This window comes from Suricata suricatta, chromosome 11 (assembly GCF_006229205.1).
Source record: "Suricata suricatta isolate VVHF042 chromosome 11, meerkat_22Aug2017_6uvM2_HiC, whole genome shotgun sequence".
Lineage (NCBI taxonomy): Eukaryota > Metazoa > Chordata > Mammalia > Carnivora > Herpestidae > Suricata > Suricata suricatta.
The window spans coordinates 39341612-39360324 of NC_043710.1; the positions used below are offsets into that span (position 1 = coordinate 39341612).

General features: G+C 51.9%; 1 protein-coding gene across 2 annotated transcripts in view; it reads left to right on the top strand.

Moving 5' to 3' along the window:
* Positions 1-18713, top strand: part of PTPN5 (protein tyrosine phosphatase non-receptor type 5) — a 54747-nt gene that overhangs the window by 18580 nt on the left and 17454 nt on the right. For both annotated transcript variants that reach the window (XM_029915238.1, XM_029915237.1), the window contains one exon: positions 3896-3972. In XM_029915238.1, the coding sequence (XP_029771098.1) occupies positions 3948-3972 (25 nt within the window). In that variant the 5' untranslated portion in view covers positions 3896-3947. The remainder of the gene's footprint in view (positions 1-3895; positions 3973-18713) is intronic.

Genomic DNA, 18713 nt, shown 5'->3' on the forward strand with positions numbered 1-18713 from the left:
CAGGCTCCAGGCTCTGAGCTAGCTGTCAGCACAGAGCCCGACATGGGACTCGAACCCATGAGCCGCAAGATCATGACCTGAGCCGAAGCTGGACGCTTAACCGACTGAGCCACTCAGGCACCCCTAGAAGCATCCTTTAAGAACCAGCTCCTATCTTCCCCTTACAGAAGACTACCCCACACACAGTCCGCCCCCTCACCACAAGCAGAGCTGAGCTCCCCAAGGTGTCTAGTGAATATGTCATCGTCAGTGCGATTGGTCATGTGCGTGTGTGTGTGTGTGTGTGTGTGTGTGTGTGTGTCTTCCAAAAGCAACTGGGAGCTGTGTGGGGAGGGGCCTGGCTTGCTCATCAGTGTATTCCTAGGACAGCCCTGGCGCCTTGCTCACAGGCCCTGCTCAGCAAACGCTTCTTGAATGAGGCAGTGGCTTTGGGAAGGTTCTGTCCCCGCCCAGACATTCTCCATCAATGAAGGAGGGACAGGCTGGGGTGATCTCCAAGTCCTTTTCCCTCTGGGGTTCTCTGGTTCTAAGAGCAGCGGTAGGAGGCCAGCCCATTGTCAAAGGAGGCCGGGTTTCTGCTCCTTTTGCCCAGCTCATAGACATGGAAAAGGAGAGAGAAGGAGCCTGCAGTAATCTACTGCAAGTAGCTATTTCTGCTCTTGGCGGGGAGGAGAGAGGGCAGCGCCCAGAGACTGGGCTTCTCCATCCTCCCTGAACGGACCGTCCCTTCTCTTCAGAAATCTAATTAAAACCCTGCCCTGCACAGCCTAGCTGCGCAGGCTCTGCCTGCGTTTGCCTGGAGTCCTTCAGCGACAAGGCTGAGCCGCAGGCTCTTGCTCCATTTCCCTCTACAGATGAGAGGTGCTACTCTTTCTGCTTTTCTGATTATGAAATTAGTCATTTTCTAGGAAGCTTATTTATAGAGTCCACTGCATACATGCAGCACTGAGCTATTCTGAACACGGCTCGGGGCCTGGGAGGCTTAAGGTGTGAAAGCAGCTATGAGTCACACATGGGTCCCCTTCCAGAGGTATCTGGACACCTCGGTTACCTTTCTGCACCCAGCTGGGAGCCAACCCCTGTGCTCCTGGGGCTCTTTACTACAAAAGAAGCAGCTCAGGATCCCCATCCTCATGGCCCCCAGCTTGCTGTGTTACCCGGACCTAGTCAGACCCCGACTCTGTGCTCCATTTTCCTCCTCTTCTCAATGAGGGGCTTCCCGGGTGTGTGATTCTGCACCTGGTCTGGACAGCAGCTGTGGAGGCGGGGCCCAGGTGGCTTCTCAAAGACCTGCCCACAAGACAGCGCAGTAATGGCCGCGTGTGAGGTTCCTGATGCTTCTTCCAAGAAGGTCAGGGCAACATCCACGTATTCAGCGAGTGATCATTTATTTATTTATTTATTTGTTTATTTATTTACTTATTTATTTATTGAACACCTGCTATGAGCCAGGCCCTGTGCAAGGTTTTGAAGATACAGTGGTGAATAAAACAGCAATGGTGGCCCCTGTCCTCATATGGCTTATCATCTAATTAATATCAATCACATAATGGCATAAATGAAAATGAAATTTAAAAAATTTTTTAATGTTTTATTTATTTTAGAGAGAGAGAAAGAGGGAGAGAGAGACAGACAGACAGACAGCGTGAGCAGGGGTGGTTAGAGAGAGAGGGAGGCATAGAATCTGAAGACAGGCTCCAGGCTCTGAGCTAGCTGTCAACACAGAGCCCAATGCAGGGCTCAAACCCACGAACTGTGAGATCATGACCTGAGCTGACGCCAGATGCTTAACCAACTGAGCCACCCAGGCACCCCTGAAAATGAAATTTCAAACGATGTCAAGTTCTATGAGTAAAAAGTACTAGGAAGCAGAGCTGGGGCAGCTCTCGAGGCAGAGAGAAAAGCCTGTGCAGAGGCACTGTGGAGAAAAGAGCCTGTCCAGTGCAGCTTAAGTACAGAGGACAAAAGGAAAGCAGGTATGAGATAAGGTTGGAGGGATAAATAGGAGTCAAATCATGCAAGACCTAGTAAAGCATGTTAAAGGATTTCTTTCTTCTAAGTGCATTTGGATGCCATTAATGTATTTTTTAAAAAGGTTATATAATAAAATGTTGAGTTTTTAAGCAGTTGAGTCTAGCTCAGGCCTGCCCCATCCGTTTGTGCAAGTTGTAAACTGCACAAACGATGAAGCCATATGTATTGGAACCATATGGAGAATGTTTTAGGGGCCAACCTGAATGAGTGCCAGAGACCAGTTAAATGACTGCCAAAGTAATCTATGCAAGAGAGGCTGGCTTGGACCAATATGTAGGTGGTGGAGAGGAAGAAAAGCAGAAAGATTCAAGAGACATGTAAAGGGCCTTGAAGATAGCAGCCTTCTCTCTGCGGGAGAGCTAGGCTCTGAAATTTGGGACTCTCAGAGACCCTGCCGGTCAGAATGAGGAAAAGATAAAATAATGCAGTGCCAGTTGAGAGCAGAAGTCAGAATGAAAGGGGTCACCCTTAACCCTGTCTGTCTATCCTTAATTGTTTCAGATCTGCAGGTGGGCCTGAAACTGGCCTTAGGACCAGTCCGAGAGTCAGGATTGCAGAAAGCGCGGGCAGAGAGGCAGCTGACCCCTTGGACTTCATGGAAGTTTTATGCTGGCAGTGCTCTATTAAAGTTTCTTTTGGTTGCCAATTTCAGAAGTCAGCTCCCACTGGCTTAAGCTAAAATGTTGTAATTTATTGGAAGGATTGTGGGGCGTCTCATGGCTTTGACAGACATGGTGCCCACTCAGGACTCAGGATGGGCAGGAATGGAGCAGCCCCAAGGCCCACAGCAGCAGCGGCTTCTGGACCTTCTCTCCAGGGCACCGTGGCTACCATGATTTAGAGCCAGCGCCTGCAGACCCCGGGCCCTCCAAAATGCATTTGCAAAGTGCAGGGGAGAGGATCTGATTGACCCAGCCTGGTCGGCGTGTCCAGCCCTGATAAGTCAGCTGCCGCCCGGGATCGGAACATGAAGGGCAGACAGCCACTGGAGCCCATATTTGATGTCAGGCCATTCCCCAAATCGGGGAACCCCTGTGAGCTGCACAGTTGCCCTTGGGACGTGCCTACTCTGCAAACACTTCATGGGGTCTAGCTGATCTCCAACCTTTTACCAGTTTATGGGGTAAAGGAGAAAAGCTAGGCCCCTATGATAGTCTTGGAAAATGCCCTGATTGGCTAGAAAGAGAGCTTTCTGATGTCAGAAAGAAATAGAACACTTAGAATATGCAAAAAAAAAAAAAATACACAGCTATGTTTCCTAACTATTTCTGGAGAAGAGTTCTGCAGACCACTTTGCACTGCCTGAGGCACAAGGTCCTTACAGGCCTTGAGGAACTGAACATAGACTGTGCGTTATCCAGACCCCTCCTCTTGCTCACCCGTGGTTCACACCCACAGGAACTAGGACACAGAGCAGCACAACCGTGAGAGCCTAAGCCTGGAGTCCTAGGCTGTAATCTCCTGCCCCACTCTACCCAAAGAGCTGTGTGACCTCAGGCAAGTTACTTAACTTCTCTGAGCCTGTTAATTGATCCCTAATCCATGGGGTCATGTTGAAGATTTAGTGTGATAAGGTTTGTAAGTGCTTTGCACATAGTGAGCCCTCTCTCCGTGGCAGAGGGAATGGCGCTGGTGAGGTTGAAGGGAATACTATTGCTGCTTACTCCCCAGGGAAAATGCAGCATTCTGCTCCTGCCTCTGCAGCTTGTCCTTCTGTAGGTCGGTCCTTCTGTTCAGGTCCCCCGCTGGGATAGAGTTCTTCAGAGGGACGCAAAGCAAGCAAGAAGCCTTTTTATCATTGCTCAGGGTTTTGCCTTGATCCCAACTCAACGGCATCATCTCCTGTTCTCCATCTGCGCAGGAGTGAGAGACGGAAGCACCCCTCTGATGACTCCGAGGGAGGGGCCCTGGACATGTGCTGCAGCGAGAGGCTGCCGGGTGAGTCTTCCCGCACCCAGGTACCCCCAGAGTTCCAAATGCAGGGAGAGAGCCCCGGATGACACGGGCCCGCTTAGCTGTGAACTTGCTCGAGAGGAGTGACTCGGCTGGTCACAAGGTCTCCGTTTAGATGAGGGTTTGATTTCCTAATTCCTGGTGTCTTTCTGACCTGCTGTCGTATGAAGCTGCTCAGGGCTCCAGGGGAGGGAAGAGCAGGCACCGAGGGTGTGCTGGGGGGGGCGGAGGGAACGGGGAAGAGCGGGGGAGGCCAGGGCTGCTGGGGACATGACCGCCGCCGGCCATGTGCAGGACAGGCTTCTGGAGGTAAGGTCAAGAAACACAGGCCACGTGTGGCATGAACTGACGGCGGGGCTGGATAACTGGAGAAACCAGCCAGCAGCCCTGCGGAGAGAGCCGGCTGCGAGCGTCCGATCGTGCCCCCCGCGTCTGGCCCATCCTGCTTGTGGGGGGACCTGGGCGACTGAACCACAGGCCCTCGCGGTCACTGCAGAGGCATTGCCAAGGCCCGCCCTCTTGCTCTTGGGGTGGTGGCCTGTCCCAGCTGCGGACCGAGTACCCGGGCTGAGGAGGGAATAAAGGAGAACAGGAGGAGTTTTTAATATTTTTTTTCTTTTTATAAAAGTCTTTTTTTTCCTTACAACAAATATCTATTGTAGAAATAATAGAAAACTAGACAAATGAAAAAAGAGTATCATAATCCCCTAACACAGTACATTTTCATCTTTTCTTCCAAACCTTTTTTGTTCAAAAAAAGGCCTTTTGGGATGCTGACTTGGAAGTCCTAAACCTGTAGCTTGTCAGAAACCTCATGATTGGTGAGGAACCTTAGAGTGGAATCTTCAGTGATACTCTTTAGGATAGACATTGAGAACAACGAGGTATGACTCTAAAGCGATGACTCTTTAAAATAAGTGGTTATGTTACTCACACCATGAGCCCGTAGCCCAGCTGCTGAAGAAGCTTTCTCAGGCCTCCAGGTAAGGATTGAGCCCTGTGGTGCAGTTCATGCCTTATCCAGTAGGGGGTGCCATTGTTCAAAAACACTTCGGAAGCATGTTGAAATGGTCTAGGTGGGTTTCCTGTTACAGGTGCCCTTTTGGGGACCTGAAACCACTAGCTTGAGGAACAGAATTCTCCCAAGGGATGTGAGAGCCATCTGTGAATATATGAAATGATGTCTTTGTGGAGAGGGCAGCAGATCCATTCTGCGTATCTTAAGCAGCCAGATACAGAGAAATTAAAGTGAGGCCTGTTGGCCCACGGGATGCAGAACTTTCCTCCTGACTCTGAAAGTGGTCCAGTAGTCGAGCTGGAAAATTCAAGAGGAGGAAAATGAGTGTTCCATCACTGGAGGCATTCAAGTATTGTCTGAACAGACAGCGGAGAGGAAATTTCCACAATGGGTGGGAGGTCGAGATGACATCAAAAGTCCCTTTCAACTATTAAACGTCCTGTGATTCAGATATGAGTCATAGAATTCAGGGATGATTCTACGACCGGGGATCGCCCGCTGGCTAGAAAAAAATCCACGGAAAATAGGACATGATGTATAGGAGTCCAGAGAGGAGCATGGTATGAAGGGAAGGGCACGGCTTTGACTTTGAATCTGGCTTTAGGCTCCATGTTTATGGACAAATCCCTTACCCTTGCTGGGCCTCTAGTCCTCATCTGCAAATGAAAACAACAGCAATACAAGCATTTATCCTCACAGCAATGTGAATATTTATCCATACAGAGATTAAATAAATATAATCACACAAGCATTCATTCCACAAATGCTTTTAGAGTCTCTCCTATGTGTCAGGTATTATACTAGGTGCTAGGAATATAGTGATGAATAAAACAGACTTAGTCCCTGCCCAACTGTGAGCTGCTTCTGGAAAATGGGGTGGAACCACAAGAGAGAAACTACAGTAATAATAATATGGTAAATTCCAACCTTCCCTGACAGCCAGCAACCAACTTAGAATGGAAGAGGAGTATTGGACATCTCCGTCGGAGCTGACTGTTCTAAATTCTCTCACATATACATCTCATGTGATCTTGTCCACTGCCCTAAGAAGTTGATATCATTTCCTGTCCCCATCTTAGAGATGAGAAGACCAAGGCCCAGGGAGGTGAGAGAGTCTGTCCAAGGTCATTTAGCTAGGGTTTGGTAGAGAGAGGGTTCGCTTCATGGAGCCTCTTTCCAGAGCCCATGCTCCTGGCCACTTCCCCATTCTGCCTCCATTGTCACTGTAGAGCCCCCATCATTTTCTGGCGCCCTGTGAACTGAGGCTGGAAGAGCTAAGGTGTGTCTGTCCCCAGGGAGGAGTCTGCAGGACATGGGCAGTGTCACTGTGCCTGTCCCCATCTGCATCCTTCTTCTCTAAAGCCCTGCTGTCCAAGAGCTGGGCAAGTTCTGTGCCCCTCTGGACTCTCGTGATGTCATAGGATGGCAATGATGTTTTGTGTGTTTCCTCCACAGGACCATGAGTTCTTTGAAGGCAGATGCCTCTCTTGGTCCTCCATGACCAGCCTTCATTCACTCATTTCTTCATTCATTGAATGACTGTTCATTGAGCACCTACCTGCACGGGGCACTCTTGTAAGCTGAAGATTCAATAGTGAACCAAACAGAAAGTCTCTACACTCACAGGGCCCTGTTGTGCGCTGAGGAAGAGCAGGGACTCCGGACCTTGGCTTGATTCCACCATTTACCCCTGGGACGATCACGGGCAAGCCATTGAACCTTTCTGTGCCTCGCATTTACAAAATATAATCAAGAATTCTCTTCACTACCATGCAGAGTTGTGGGAGGATCACACAAAGCAATGAAAAGCTCACAACAGTACCTGACACATAGCAAGTGATCGATAGGCAGTTGCTCTTTAGACAAAGATAGACAATGAGTAACATAAATAAGTAAAACATTTAGTATGGCTGATTGTGGTAAGTGCTGTGGAGAAAATTAAGGCCAAGAAGGAGGCATGAGAAAGGACCTGGGCGTGGTTTGGCATGGTACATAGGGTGGTCCTGGAACCTGGGAAGGAGCAGACTTCCATAAATGCTCATCAGTTAGAACCACTGGTCTGAGGAGCAACCTGGACATAAAAGGGCAAGGGGCTTATTAAGGCCAAGAGAAGTGGGGGGGGGCGGGGGGCAAGGCCTTCAGAATGAGCTCACCGGCACTGCAAGTGCATAATGATGGTGTCAATATACAGCCCTCCAGTAATCTCCTCCCCTCCCAGCCGGCTTCCAGCGGGGCCAGACAGGTGGAGTGAGGGCTCACAGTGCCTGAGTGATTCACGTGTTCCCACACGCACCGCCCACAAGGGGCTGCATGGCCAACGCGCCGGGCCACCGTCCCCTGGACCCGAAGCAGCACCCAGCAGGTCAGGGAGACCTCCCAGATGGAGATTTCGGGGGGGGGAGACCTCTTCAGGCATCGCCAGCCCGCCCAGGCAGCCCGCAGCTGAGGCAGGACAGGCTCGCTCACCCACACCCCAGGGGCACGGCCCGCGTGCGCTGGCACATTGTCTAGTCCTCACTTGTCCCGGCCCCGTGCTCGTGTGTGCACGTGCACCTACCCACACGCAGCTTCCCGGGCACACGCCCCACCTCTCTGTGCCTCATGCAGCCCCACGGGCGCACACCCACTTGAAGCCCCCGCACCCGGGAGCCTCCTTCCTGTCGCGCACTCAGGATCTCTTCACTCCGTGGTGCCGTCCTCCAGACTGATCGGCTTGCTGTCATTCCTGCTTCAGGTGTCCCTTTTCCTTCCGCAGCCATGCCCCTTCCACGTACACTGACACACTAGCGGGCACGCTCCTTCCCTCCCGTCCTCTACCCTCTGCCCAGGCCCTCAGCTGTGCACAATCCCAGGCGCTGGTGGCCCCGCTCCGCTCCTCTGTGCGTGTGCCACACGCACAAGATTTTTTCCTCTCCCTTATGCACACTTGCATACATGGTCACTCTCCCTTTCTTCTCTCTCACTCCTCCTTGCTTGCTCATTTACTTGCTCACATTCACCCAAACACATTTATACATTCAAACTCACCCTCCCCTCCCCCCATGTGTAGGTGTTCATATTTGCAAAAAACCACGCAACCCCGCTGATGCTGGGGCCTCCACTCCCCCAGCCAGCGCCACTGCAGCCCCAGCCTGGCACCAGCAGCTTCCTTTGAGGTGCGGGCTGCAGGAAAGCGGTGGATAAGGCCACAGCAGGTGCCAGTGGTAGCACGACATCACCAGGTGTTGCTCACACTGTCTCCAGAGGGAGGGCCCAGGGCGGGCCTGCTCCTGACATTTGCAGGGACCAAGGCCAGACTGCAGGAGAGGCCCCTGGTGGCGCACTGCCCTCTGCTGAGTCCCTTGTGTGGTTGTGGGGACGTCAGTCTGTGGGTGCAAACATGGGCCACACGCCACTCGATTGCAGCCCTTTGGCAACCCCTCACACCTAAAGGTGCCCAAGCAGGAGGCTATGCCCACCCATGGGAGGGCCTAGTGCACCATGCAGGCTTAAGGCTATTTGGGCAGGGAGCTCTGGAGTCCTAGTAGCCAGAACACGGGCTGGAAGAGAGAGCGTGGGCATACCCACTGGGCCCTTTGGACTCCTTGTCCCATGGGGACTGGCATGGCCAGAGGAGAAGGGGCTCAGCCTGGGTCTGAGGACAGCTCTGCTCTTAGAAATAAGTGCTCCCACAGCATCCCACAGCCGTCAGATGGCTGGAGCCGTGACAGTCACTGCCACCCTGGGCTTTGAGCATGTCATGGTTAACCAGCTCTGTGCAGGTTGTGAGGACACCCTGAAGGCCCAAGTGGGCCATTGCCCAGCTGGCTTCTTGGTGACTCTCGTACTGACTCCCACCTAAGTCCCAGTGCCTTAAAGGCTACCCTCTGCCCAGCTAAGTTCTGAATCATCATGGATATCAAGCTGACCCTCTTTGGAAGGGGACAATGTCTAGGTCTCAGCTAGAGCTAGAGGCCCACGGCCCATCCTGGGTGGCCTTTTATGCAGTAAAGGGGTTGTCATTATTGAGGAAACCTTCATTACCCTAACCTGCAGTGACGCCCCTGGCCATCACAGAGGGTCACCTTATAGCTTTCACAGCTGTCCCATCATGACACAGACAGGGCCTTGGGCCAGAAACCAGCAAGGGCCAGTTGAGAAGCCCTTTTATCCATCTGACAAACTTTTATTGAATATTCGCTCCATGCCCGAGGCTGTGCCAGGTGCTGGCAATACAGTGAGGAGCGAGATGCACCCTGGTTCCTGCTCTCAAGGGGGCAGAGCGCCCTGGAAAGACGCACCAGTAATGCCGCCTCATCTTGTGGGGTCGGGGAAGTCTTCACAGAGGAAACAGCCTTTAAATTGTGACCTGAAGGATGAGTATGGTCCTCGTCCTTGTCCGTGTCATTTGGAACCAGCTATCAAAGCATTTTAAGGAACAAGTTAACCTCACACTGGGCCGTGTCTCCCATCTACTATCCCTTATTCTCACCTCAGTCTGGTCCCCACTGGTCTAGGAGCAGGTGCAGGAGCCCAGGTAGAAAAACAGAGAAGACAGGCCTGGGGGGATATGGTTTCATGCTGAGGGGTCATTTGTGCCTATCAACAGCAGCCTAGGTTCTGTTGACCTTTATTTCTTTGTATAATTGGACTTCTGTTTTCAACCAAAATTTTTAATGCATTTGGGATGGTTCGTTGTGGTTAGTGGTACAGTGAGTTGTCTTTGTCTTGAGTCTTCAGAATGGAAATAAAAGAGAAACAAAACAGCATTTGGATGCGCTGAGAACCCTAATTGGAGAGCGTTCTGTAATGATACCATTGTATTGAGATAAGAAATATCAACCCAGGTGCTACGGGTCGGTGACAGTATAGGATAACACTTCTCAGATACTAGGGCAGATATGGAGGCATGAACCCATGTAGCTGCATCTTGGGATGCTGTGGGGAAGCAGACCAATCTGGGTTCAAATCCCAGCTCTGCCACCGACCAGCAGCATCCCCCCGGGTCAGTTAATTGACTGCTTCAGGTTCCATATCCTTTACTCTAAAAGGAGGTGGTACCACGATGAGATTTTTACAGAGATCTCATGAGGGTTAAATAAGGGGATGCATTCTGAGTGCTCTGTAAATGCAGGCTTGTAACGGTGGTGAGGATTGTTCCAGGATATGGAGCGTGAACAGAAAATCCTCCGCATATTCCCCAGGGCCCAGGCATCAAGTCCCCAGCCAGTCCTTCAGCACTGGAATGGACAGTATAGCTTCGTGGGTCTTTCTTGACCCCCTGCCGCCACAGGCCTGGCACCTCACAGGACCAGCCCAGACCCATGGGGGAGCACTGTCTCCTGGCAGAGTCAGGAGGAGAAAGGGGCCAGGGTTACAGGGAAGGACAATCACCATTGTCCTCCATCATATAGAAATGGTTCTGCTATTCTAGAGAGTTACGTCGATGTGTGATGTGACCAGAGTCTTCAGAATGGGAAGAAAGGCTGTCTGCCTCCCTACAGGTAATGCTAAAGACCTCTCAAACAAATGGACATCCATGGGATCCCTAAGATATGCATCGACAGATGCGGGCCTCTTTGTCCTTGGCCTGGCCCAGGGTTTCATCACTCCAGCTCCCAGGAAGTTCTTTATACCTTAAAAAAAAAATCTTGTCTTTTCACTCAAGCGCAGTTCTTCTTTTCAAGTCCCAGCCTCTTGTTTTGGTTAAATCCATTGCTGCCTAACAAATGGTCTCAATGCTTTGTGGCTTAAAACCACAACCTCATACTTGCTCGTGATTCAGGGGGTCTTGCGGGCCTGGTACATGCTGGGATTCTTCTGTACATGTGGCTTCAGCTGACGTCACTCACTCAGCTGTCTTCACCTGCTGCTGGGCTGGGATAGAAGCCCCAAGAAAACTTTTCTTGCATGTCATTCACCTCAATGTGAATACCAGGAGGTAGGGATCATTAGGGCACCTTGGAGGCTGTCTGCCATACTGCTTACAAGTTGAACCCTCAGAATCCAAAGAAGCATATTCTGAGGATATGCCTCTATGCAGAATGATTTATGAGGGAAAAAAATCCACCCACAAAGAAAGAAAAAAATACCAGAAAATATGTCACAAGGAAACCAGTGCCTTTCTCAGTGAGGTAGGATTATGGATGACTTGAGTTTCCTTTATGTTTTTATTAAGGGTTTTTTTTTTCAGACAAGAGTGGTAGTTGGGGTAGTGGAGGCTCTCTGGGGTGAGTCGCTGCCCTCTAGGGTGGGTTGCTCGGCCTCATCAGACTAGAATCTCAGGCTGACCCAACCCCAGGGATCTTAATGGGGGCTAGTTAATCCTGTGGGGGCATCTGTGGAGACAGTCGCCATGCCCTGGAATCCCCCCTCCCTGGAGAAGGCCCACAAAACGACTCAAATATCACGTTGGTGAATGAGCTCAGCGAGAAAGAAGCTCAGGGGTCTCCTTGGCAGCTGGCTCTGCTTCAGCTGAGTCCGTGAGCCTTTCCCCCTAAAGAGGGGAGCGATTCCCAGGCAGCCAGAAATTGCCCTGGAGCCCGAAGAGCAATGGCCCTCTCTCCAGCCCTCCCAGGTCCCGGGCCCAGACCGGCTGACCGGCCTCCCTTCCTTCGGCCGTTGTTCTCTCCCCATTGGGCCTTGACCCAGCTTCCAACTTGGTGGTGGTTTTGTTTCAAGCTTCCTTGGGGGAGGCAGGTGATGATGGTTTCAGGTAGTAGCATGTCGTCGGTCACACTCACGGGTGCACAGCCCTGCCATCCTCAGTGGTCTACAGGAGGCTCCTGTCTGGATGTCTTCACTTACCCATTCTCTTTTTTTCTCCCTCGGCCATACTGCTCCCCGCGGTTAACGTGTTCCAAGGTATTTCGTGCATGCTTTCCACGTGCCTCTGTGCACTCTTGCAGAATGGGCCGTGATCTTTTTGTGGGCATGTGTTTTTAATCTGTGTTCATTGGGTTGCGTTAGATCTTGTTCTGTACATTCTGACTGCTCTGTTTCTGAGACTCTTGGTGTGTTGCTGTTTGTGCTCTGACCCCTGGCCCCTAAGGACTGCATAGTGCTCCCCAGCGCGTCCCCAGACACGGCCTGCCAGCTCCCCCAAGCCAAGGGCATGCAGATGCCCCCAGCTCTCCCACCCCCACCACAGACAGAATAGGTGTACCAGCCCCCTTAGGTACTGGGCGAGGATTTCTTGGAGCAGAACTACTGGTTTCTAGACTTCTGCTTCCCAGGCCAGTTCCAGTAGAGGGTCTGGAAGAAGCTAGAGCAGAGAGAACTAGGAGGACGATGGTGAGTAGAGGCTGTCGTGTTGACCATGACAGAGAGTTTGGTCTTTATCCTAAGAACAAGGGAAAACAATTGAATTTAAGCAGAAGCTTGGCTTTGTTTTTTATTTTTTATTTCTTTTTTTTAATGTTTTTTATTTATTTTCGAGAGACAGAGACAGCGCGAGCAGGGGAGGGTCAGAGAGAGAGGGAGACACAGAATCCAAAACAGGCTCCAGGCTCTGAGGTAGCTGTCAGTACAGAGCCCGACTTGGGGCTCAAACCCACGAATCGTGAGATCATGACCTAAGCTGAAGCCAGACACTTAACCGACTGAGCCACCCAGGCGCCCCTCAGATTTATTTTTTAAAAAATAGGTGTGTGCTTTTAGCACTGGAAGTGCCCTTAAAGACCCCTGGTCACACTTTTTGAATTTATAGAAGGCCTCAGAGGCCCTGGGGAAGCCCCGGGCCCAGAGGCAGAGCTAGGACTGCCATCACGGCCTCTTGGCACTCAACCAACATTGTGAGGCTTCCCAGTTGCAGGCCCCCCACCCCTACCCCAGGATGGCACCTCTAGGGGCTTGGGATTTGTGGGTGCTGCTGTCCTGGAGAGTATCCCTTCCTACCACCCGGACCTTCCTGTACTTGTAAGGTCACTTACCAGGGCCTGCCAAAGAACCCCAAGCCAGGGCTCAGGCCTCTGCTGCCCTGGGACCTTTAGGCCTCAGCCCCTCAGATACCCACTGGCAGCACCTGGGAAACTTCCCGTGCTGGTTTCACGAGCGAGCACCGAATTACAGGGTTAAAGACACATCAATCCTGGTTCTGCCTCTGACTGTCAAAAGCTCAGTTTCCTCATCTGTGAAATGGGTGGTAGACAGACTCTCAAATCCATCCCTCCCTCACCATGCATTTGTGTTTAAGCCTCAGGCACTTAGGACCTCTGGTCCCTCATCACCCCAGGGCCTCTCTGTCAGTTCTTTCAGTTCTCAGCGTGGGCAGCTGGGGGGGGGGGGAGGGAGGAGCGCACCCACATGGTTTCATTGACCCTTTTCACCCTTGTGCTTCTGGGCCTCCGCTGCAGAGAGGCACAAAGAACTGTGGCTTTGTTTGCAGAAACAAAGCTGTTTGCAATTTCAGATAGAACCATTTTATTATATCCCGTCCAAAGATTACTTGAGTTGTGTTTTGTTTTGAAAGCTTGTTAGCATTCTGGATTTAATTAACTGGCAGAGACAAAGCTGCCCGCCTCCCTTCTGCCACCCTCAGCCCATGCCCACTCCCTCCACCAACTCCAGTTGCGGGCTTACAGCCTCGCAGCCCCTGCCTCTGAGGGAGCGGGGCAGCCATTGTCCTCCTGAGGGGCCCACCTGGCAGAAGAAAAGGAAGGCCTTGCTGCCCTCTCCCTTCCCTTTCCCCTCGTCCTCCTCCTTTCTAAATTCTGCTACTATTTATTGAACATTCACCATGTACTGGGCACCAGACTAAGCACTTTGCATGTTTTGCCTTATGGTATCCTCAAAATCCAACAGGCAAGTCTTATTATATCTGTTATCCAGAGGAGAGATTAAGTCACAGAGGTAGCAAATGGCGAAGTCGGGCATCAAACCTACATTTGTGTGACTCCAAAGTTTTTGCCACAAGCCACTACGAAGAGCTGCTTTGGGAGGATAGGAAGCCGCTTTTTGGGGATAGGAAGAGCTACAGGGCCTCGTCCTGGAGATATTTTTTTGTTACTTAAATCTGCCTACTGAGAGCGTTCCACTCATGAGTCCTATTCTTGCCTGTTAATGTATGCCCTCCCCTAGCACAGCCTCTCAGGTGTCCGCAGACAGCCTTTAGCACCCCTGCCCGCCCCCACCCCCACCTCCCCTGCTCCGGACTGAACATCAGAGGGAGGCCTGAGTTCCCAGACCTCTGCCCCTCATTGGCATCCTGATCCTGCTTTTCTCTGCCCAGCCTGCCCTTAGTAGAGCCCCCTCCCACTCCCGAGGCTGCCCCCCTGCTGGGGTGTGACGGTGCTTATCTCCCCTCCATTCTGGGGTGGTCCCTGTCCCCTCTGTCCTGGAACGGGCTGGGGCTCTTCCCCTGACGGGCAGGAGGAAGAAGCGACGGAGGCCCAGCCAGGGTCTGGTCAGGAAGACAGAATTTGGAGGGCATGTGATGGCCTTGGGCAAGTCACTCTGCCTCCTAAACTCCTGCCATCCTGGCTGTGAAAGAGGACAGTCCTCTCACCAACTCATGGTGGCCGCACGGCCTGAACGAGCCGGTATTTGTAAAGCAGTCATCAGACGCTAAACACTGTGCCGTGCTAGGCTGGTTAAGAGCAAGGACAGACTCCAGTTCTGTGGCTTGGAGGAAGCGGGGCTTGTCTAGCCCAAATCTCATACCCACAGGCTTGCACTTTGTGTTGATCTGAGAACCAGGGTCCCTAGCTTGAGGCAAGTCACTGAGGAAAGTTCTGGAGAATTCAGCATCAGACAGGAAGGAGAACAGTACAGCTGTCCAGCCCCTGCTTTGTGGTACAGAGTGCTCACCTGGCTTGAGGTGAGTTCCTAGAACATGAGCTTTACATACGTGGGAGTTGGCTTATCAAACCCTAGGGGGCTAAGGTGCAGGGACCCTCTTGCTGCATTGGCCTGTGTGCTGAAGGTCAAGGCGGATGGTTTCTTTTCGGCATTCAAATTTTTCGGAGCACCTACTGCAGCTAATGCATTCAGCCTCTCTCATTCTCAAGTTCTCTTCTCTCTCTCTCTCTCTCTTCCGCACCACCCCACCCCACAAGGCCTCAGGGTAGCTACTTTTTTTTTTTTTTACATGACTGCTGAAGCTTTCCAGAGCAAGTGTCCAGAGACAGGCAGCAGGAGCAGCGTGTCTCTTCTTCGGTCACTCTTCATCTTCGGCCACGTTCCCGTCTTCAAGGCAGTCATCCAGTTCGGGGGGAGGGGACACAGACCCCACTCCCATCGATGGGAGGAATGCTGAGGGACTCACAGACACATTTGAAAGCCACCACAGGAATCAAGTTACACAGAGGTTACACGGCCTGCCTAAGTCATGTAGCTAATAAATGGTGAGCACCCATGTCCTATTCCAGAATCTTCTTAGGCCAAAATCGGTTTCCTTTTCCCAAGCCATCCTGCTTGCACTGCTGGGGAATGCAGCGGTGGACAAGACGTGGGCCGAGCCCGCGGCCAGCTTCCCATCCAAGAGCACTTAACTCGCTGCCAGCCTGAGTTCTTGTCATCTTGCTGATCAGCAGGACTGGTGAGGTGGGGGTGCTGTGGGGAGCCAGGGCAAACCTCCAGAACCCCACATCCACCATCAGTTTGCCTTTGCCCCGAGAGGCTAGAATCTTTTTTTTTTTTTTTTTTTTTTGCCAGTGCCATTCTCACGCCCAGGAGTCCTGCTGGTCAGTGTTAGAATCGAGGCACGTAACATCCCAAGAGCCTCGAACAGGTGCTCGGTGAATGTTTGTCAAGTGAAAATAATTGTTTTGGGTAATCTTCTTCCTCCACCACATCCCCTCTGACTCCTAGTTTGCCTGCTACAGCCCGCACCAAAAGGCAGAAAATGGAGGCTACCACTCTGGCCTCTCTCAGGGAAGACAGAGCCCATCGTGGTGCCCATGCCCGTCAAGGCCAGGCTGTCCCTCTCCCAGCCCAGGGCATTGCTGGGGAGTGGGATCATTGTGGCGGCAGAAATAGCTGATTGTCTTCCTTCTAGACTCTTCCACCCCTTCTCTGTCCACCTAACAGAAGTTCTCCATTCAGGGCTTACCCAAACAAAACCTGAGAATAGGCCCGAGTGGCCTGCCCTGCCTCATCCTCTCCTGGGTTTCCAGATCGTTCTGCGAAATAGCAGAAAGATCATGGGTAGCGGAGCTCCAGAGACCTGGGTTCAAACTCCAGTTCTGCTGCTTCCTGGCTCCGTGGCCCTGAGTAAGCTGTTTCCTTATTGGTCCTGAATTCCCTTGTGTGAAATGCATCCACTAGACCAGATGCCCCTTGGGGGGCCGTCAGGCTCTGACCATCCACAGTTCTAAGAGCCTGGTCAGGACTGGGTGTGATGTTCTGCTGGTCAGGGCCCCTGGTGAGTGTGTGGGCATGGCCGAGAGGTCACTTGTGGCCATGTTTGGGCAAGGAAGAAAAGCTGAATGGGACAGAACCTCCTTCGTCATGTAAACAGGAACAGCCCTTCTGTTCCAGTTCCGGTGGGCTGGCAGCCCGAGAGCTCGAAGGATGAGTCACCGGCAGGAACAGCCCCGGGTTCTGGAGCTCAGGCGGCGCCAGCCCCAGGGCACACGGTAGCTGCAGAGTTGAATGCTGGGATGCAGGTGCTGGGTGACAAGACAGGGATCAGAGTGCTTCCGTAAGCCCCCGGTAAAATCTGAAGGCTTGCAAGCCTCACCCAGGGTTTGTAGAGCTTCGGCCTGGGACAGTGAGTGCCCGCCTTCCAGCGCTTTTTCCTTCCATACCCTGTAGCCATTGAAGACCCATCAGCTGGGGGTTGGGCACAAATGCTGCACCCCACTTCCTCCCCCATGCAGCTGCTTAGGGCTCAGGATGTTCCCCGGACACAGGGACTCCCTCCCAGGCTGTCACCACCTGTCCCTTGCTGCAGTGACCCTTCCTGATCAGTAGTATGGCCAAATGGAAAGCTCAGCCTGTGTCAGGAAGCCCTGGGTCTGAATCTCAGATCTTCACTTAGCGTTGACAAGCCATTTGACCTCAGTAAGCCTCGATTTCCATGCCTGGAAACTCCCCTTCGCCCTGCGCAAGAGGCAGGCCCGTGAGGAGCCCAGTGCTAAATCACTGTCAGCAAGCTGCCTCTGAGTCAGGGTTTCATGCGTGGCAAAGCAGCTCCCTCGCTGTGAACCGTTGAAAAGCCAGCCCTTGACACAGGCAGCCGCCTCTCACCGACAAAACGGGGCTGATGATGACAGTGTCTACCTCACAGGGCTGCCAAGGGAAGCCGAGCGCGTAGGGAGCCACACGGAGCCTGCCTGGTGAGGTGGCCTTATCGCTCACAGAGCCCGACAGCGACGGGAGGGGCAGGCAGGGCAGGGACAAGAGCTGACCTGATCGCTAGGAGAGGGACCAGAGGCCAAAATGACTAATGGGGCCAGGACCATGGTGGTTCCTGTTGGTGGCGACTGTTTTGCTCATTATTGGCCCCCACCCCCACCCCTCGGAGCCTGGCCCAGGGCTTGGCAAAGTATATAATTGGTGCTCAATAAGTGTGTGTTGGACTCACAGGACTGGATGAACAGAGGCTAAAAGAGAGATGAGTTCCCAGACCGGTTCTCTATCTCCCCTACTTCCACTGCTTACAGACCTTTGCTCTCCAACCCCGAGATCAGAGCTTCTTGACTTGAAGTCTGTGGATCCCCTCCAAAATTACATGCAGAGTATTCTGTGAGTTTGAAAATGTTGTCTTCCTGGGATGCCTGGGCAGCTCAGGCAGTTAAGCATCCGACTCTTGATTTCGGCTCGGGTCACAATCTCACAGTTCATGGGATCGAGCCCTGCTCGATTCCAAGCTTGCTTAGAATTCTCTCTCCTGTTCTCTTTATGTCCCTCCCCCACTCTCATTCTCAATCTCTCTCTCTCTCTCTGAAAATAAACATTTTTTTAAAAATGCATCTTCCTGAATTAAACATCTACTTTCTGCCCAGAAAAATGTCTCAGTAAACTCTGCTCTGAAAGGTGAACATCTATCTCCCAGGTGCTCAGTGACTACCCATCATCTGGCCTCCAGGGCAGCCAGGTGCTCTCTGGATTTAAAACCAAAACAAAACAAAATAAAAACCAGCCTCACCTTTCTCTCTGAGATGTGCATACAGGGCCCTACTAGCTTGCAACTGTTTTCAGTGCCCCCCCACCAAGGTGCAAGGCAGTTAACCTGCCACCTTCATATGGAAAAGTGATGATCACCCATCATGCATCATCCATGCATCATCGGCGGTTTGTCTTCCAAGTGGCTCTTGCACTGCTGGGGGGTCACAGAGCTGTGTGTACTCGCTCACTCTCTTGTGTCCCACCTTGTACATTTACGTGTGACAGGTGTGACGGGGCCCAGAACCTAGGAATATTACCTAGGCCTCATGGTATCTGAACTCAGCAATCTCTTTTTAAAAATGTTTCTTTCTTGATAAATGTAACTGTGTACATATCTGTATATGTCTGTATATGCATATATTTATCTACGTACCATTGCATGCACTTATTTTTTGGAGGAAATTTGTAATTTATAAACAGTGAAAAACAATCACCTCTTATTCCCCCTCCTCCAAAGGACTGTTGTTAACCCCTGGCTTCTGTTCTTCCCATTTACTGCTCACAGCATTTATTGAGCACTTACTGTATGCCACGCATTTGCTGCGCTGCATGCTCCCTGAGCACTGTCTCATGTTAACTTCTAATCTTACAGTGGGTATTTGCCACCTTTTTAGATGTG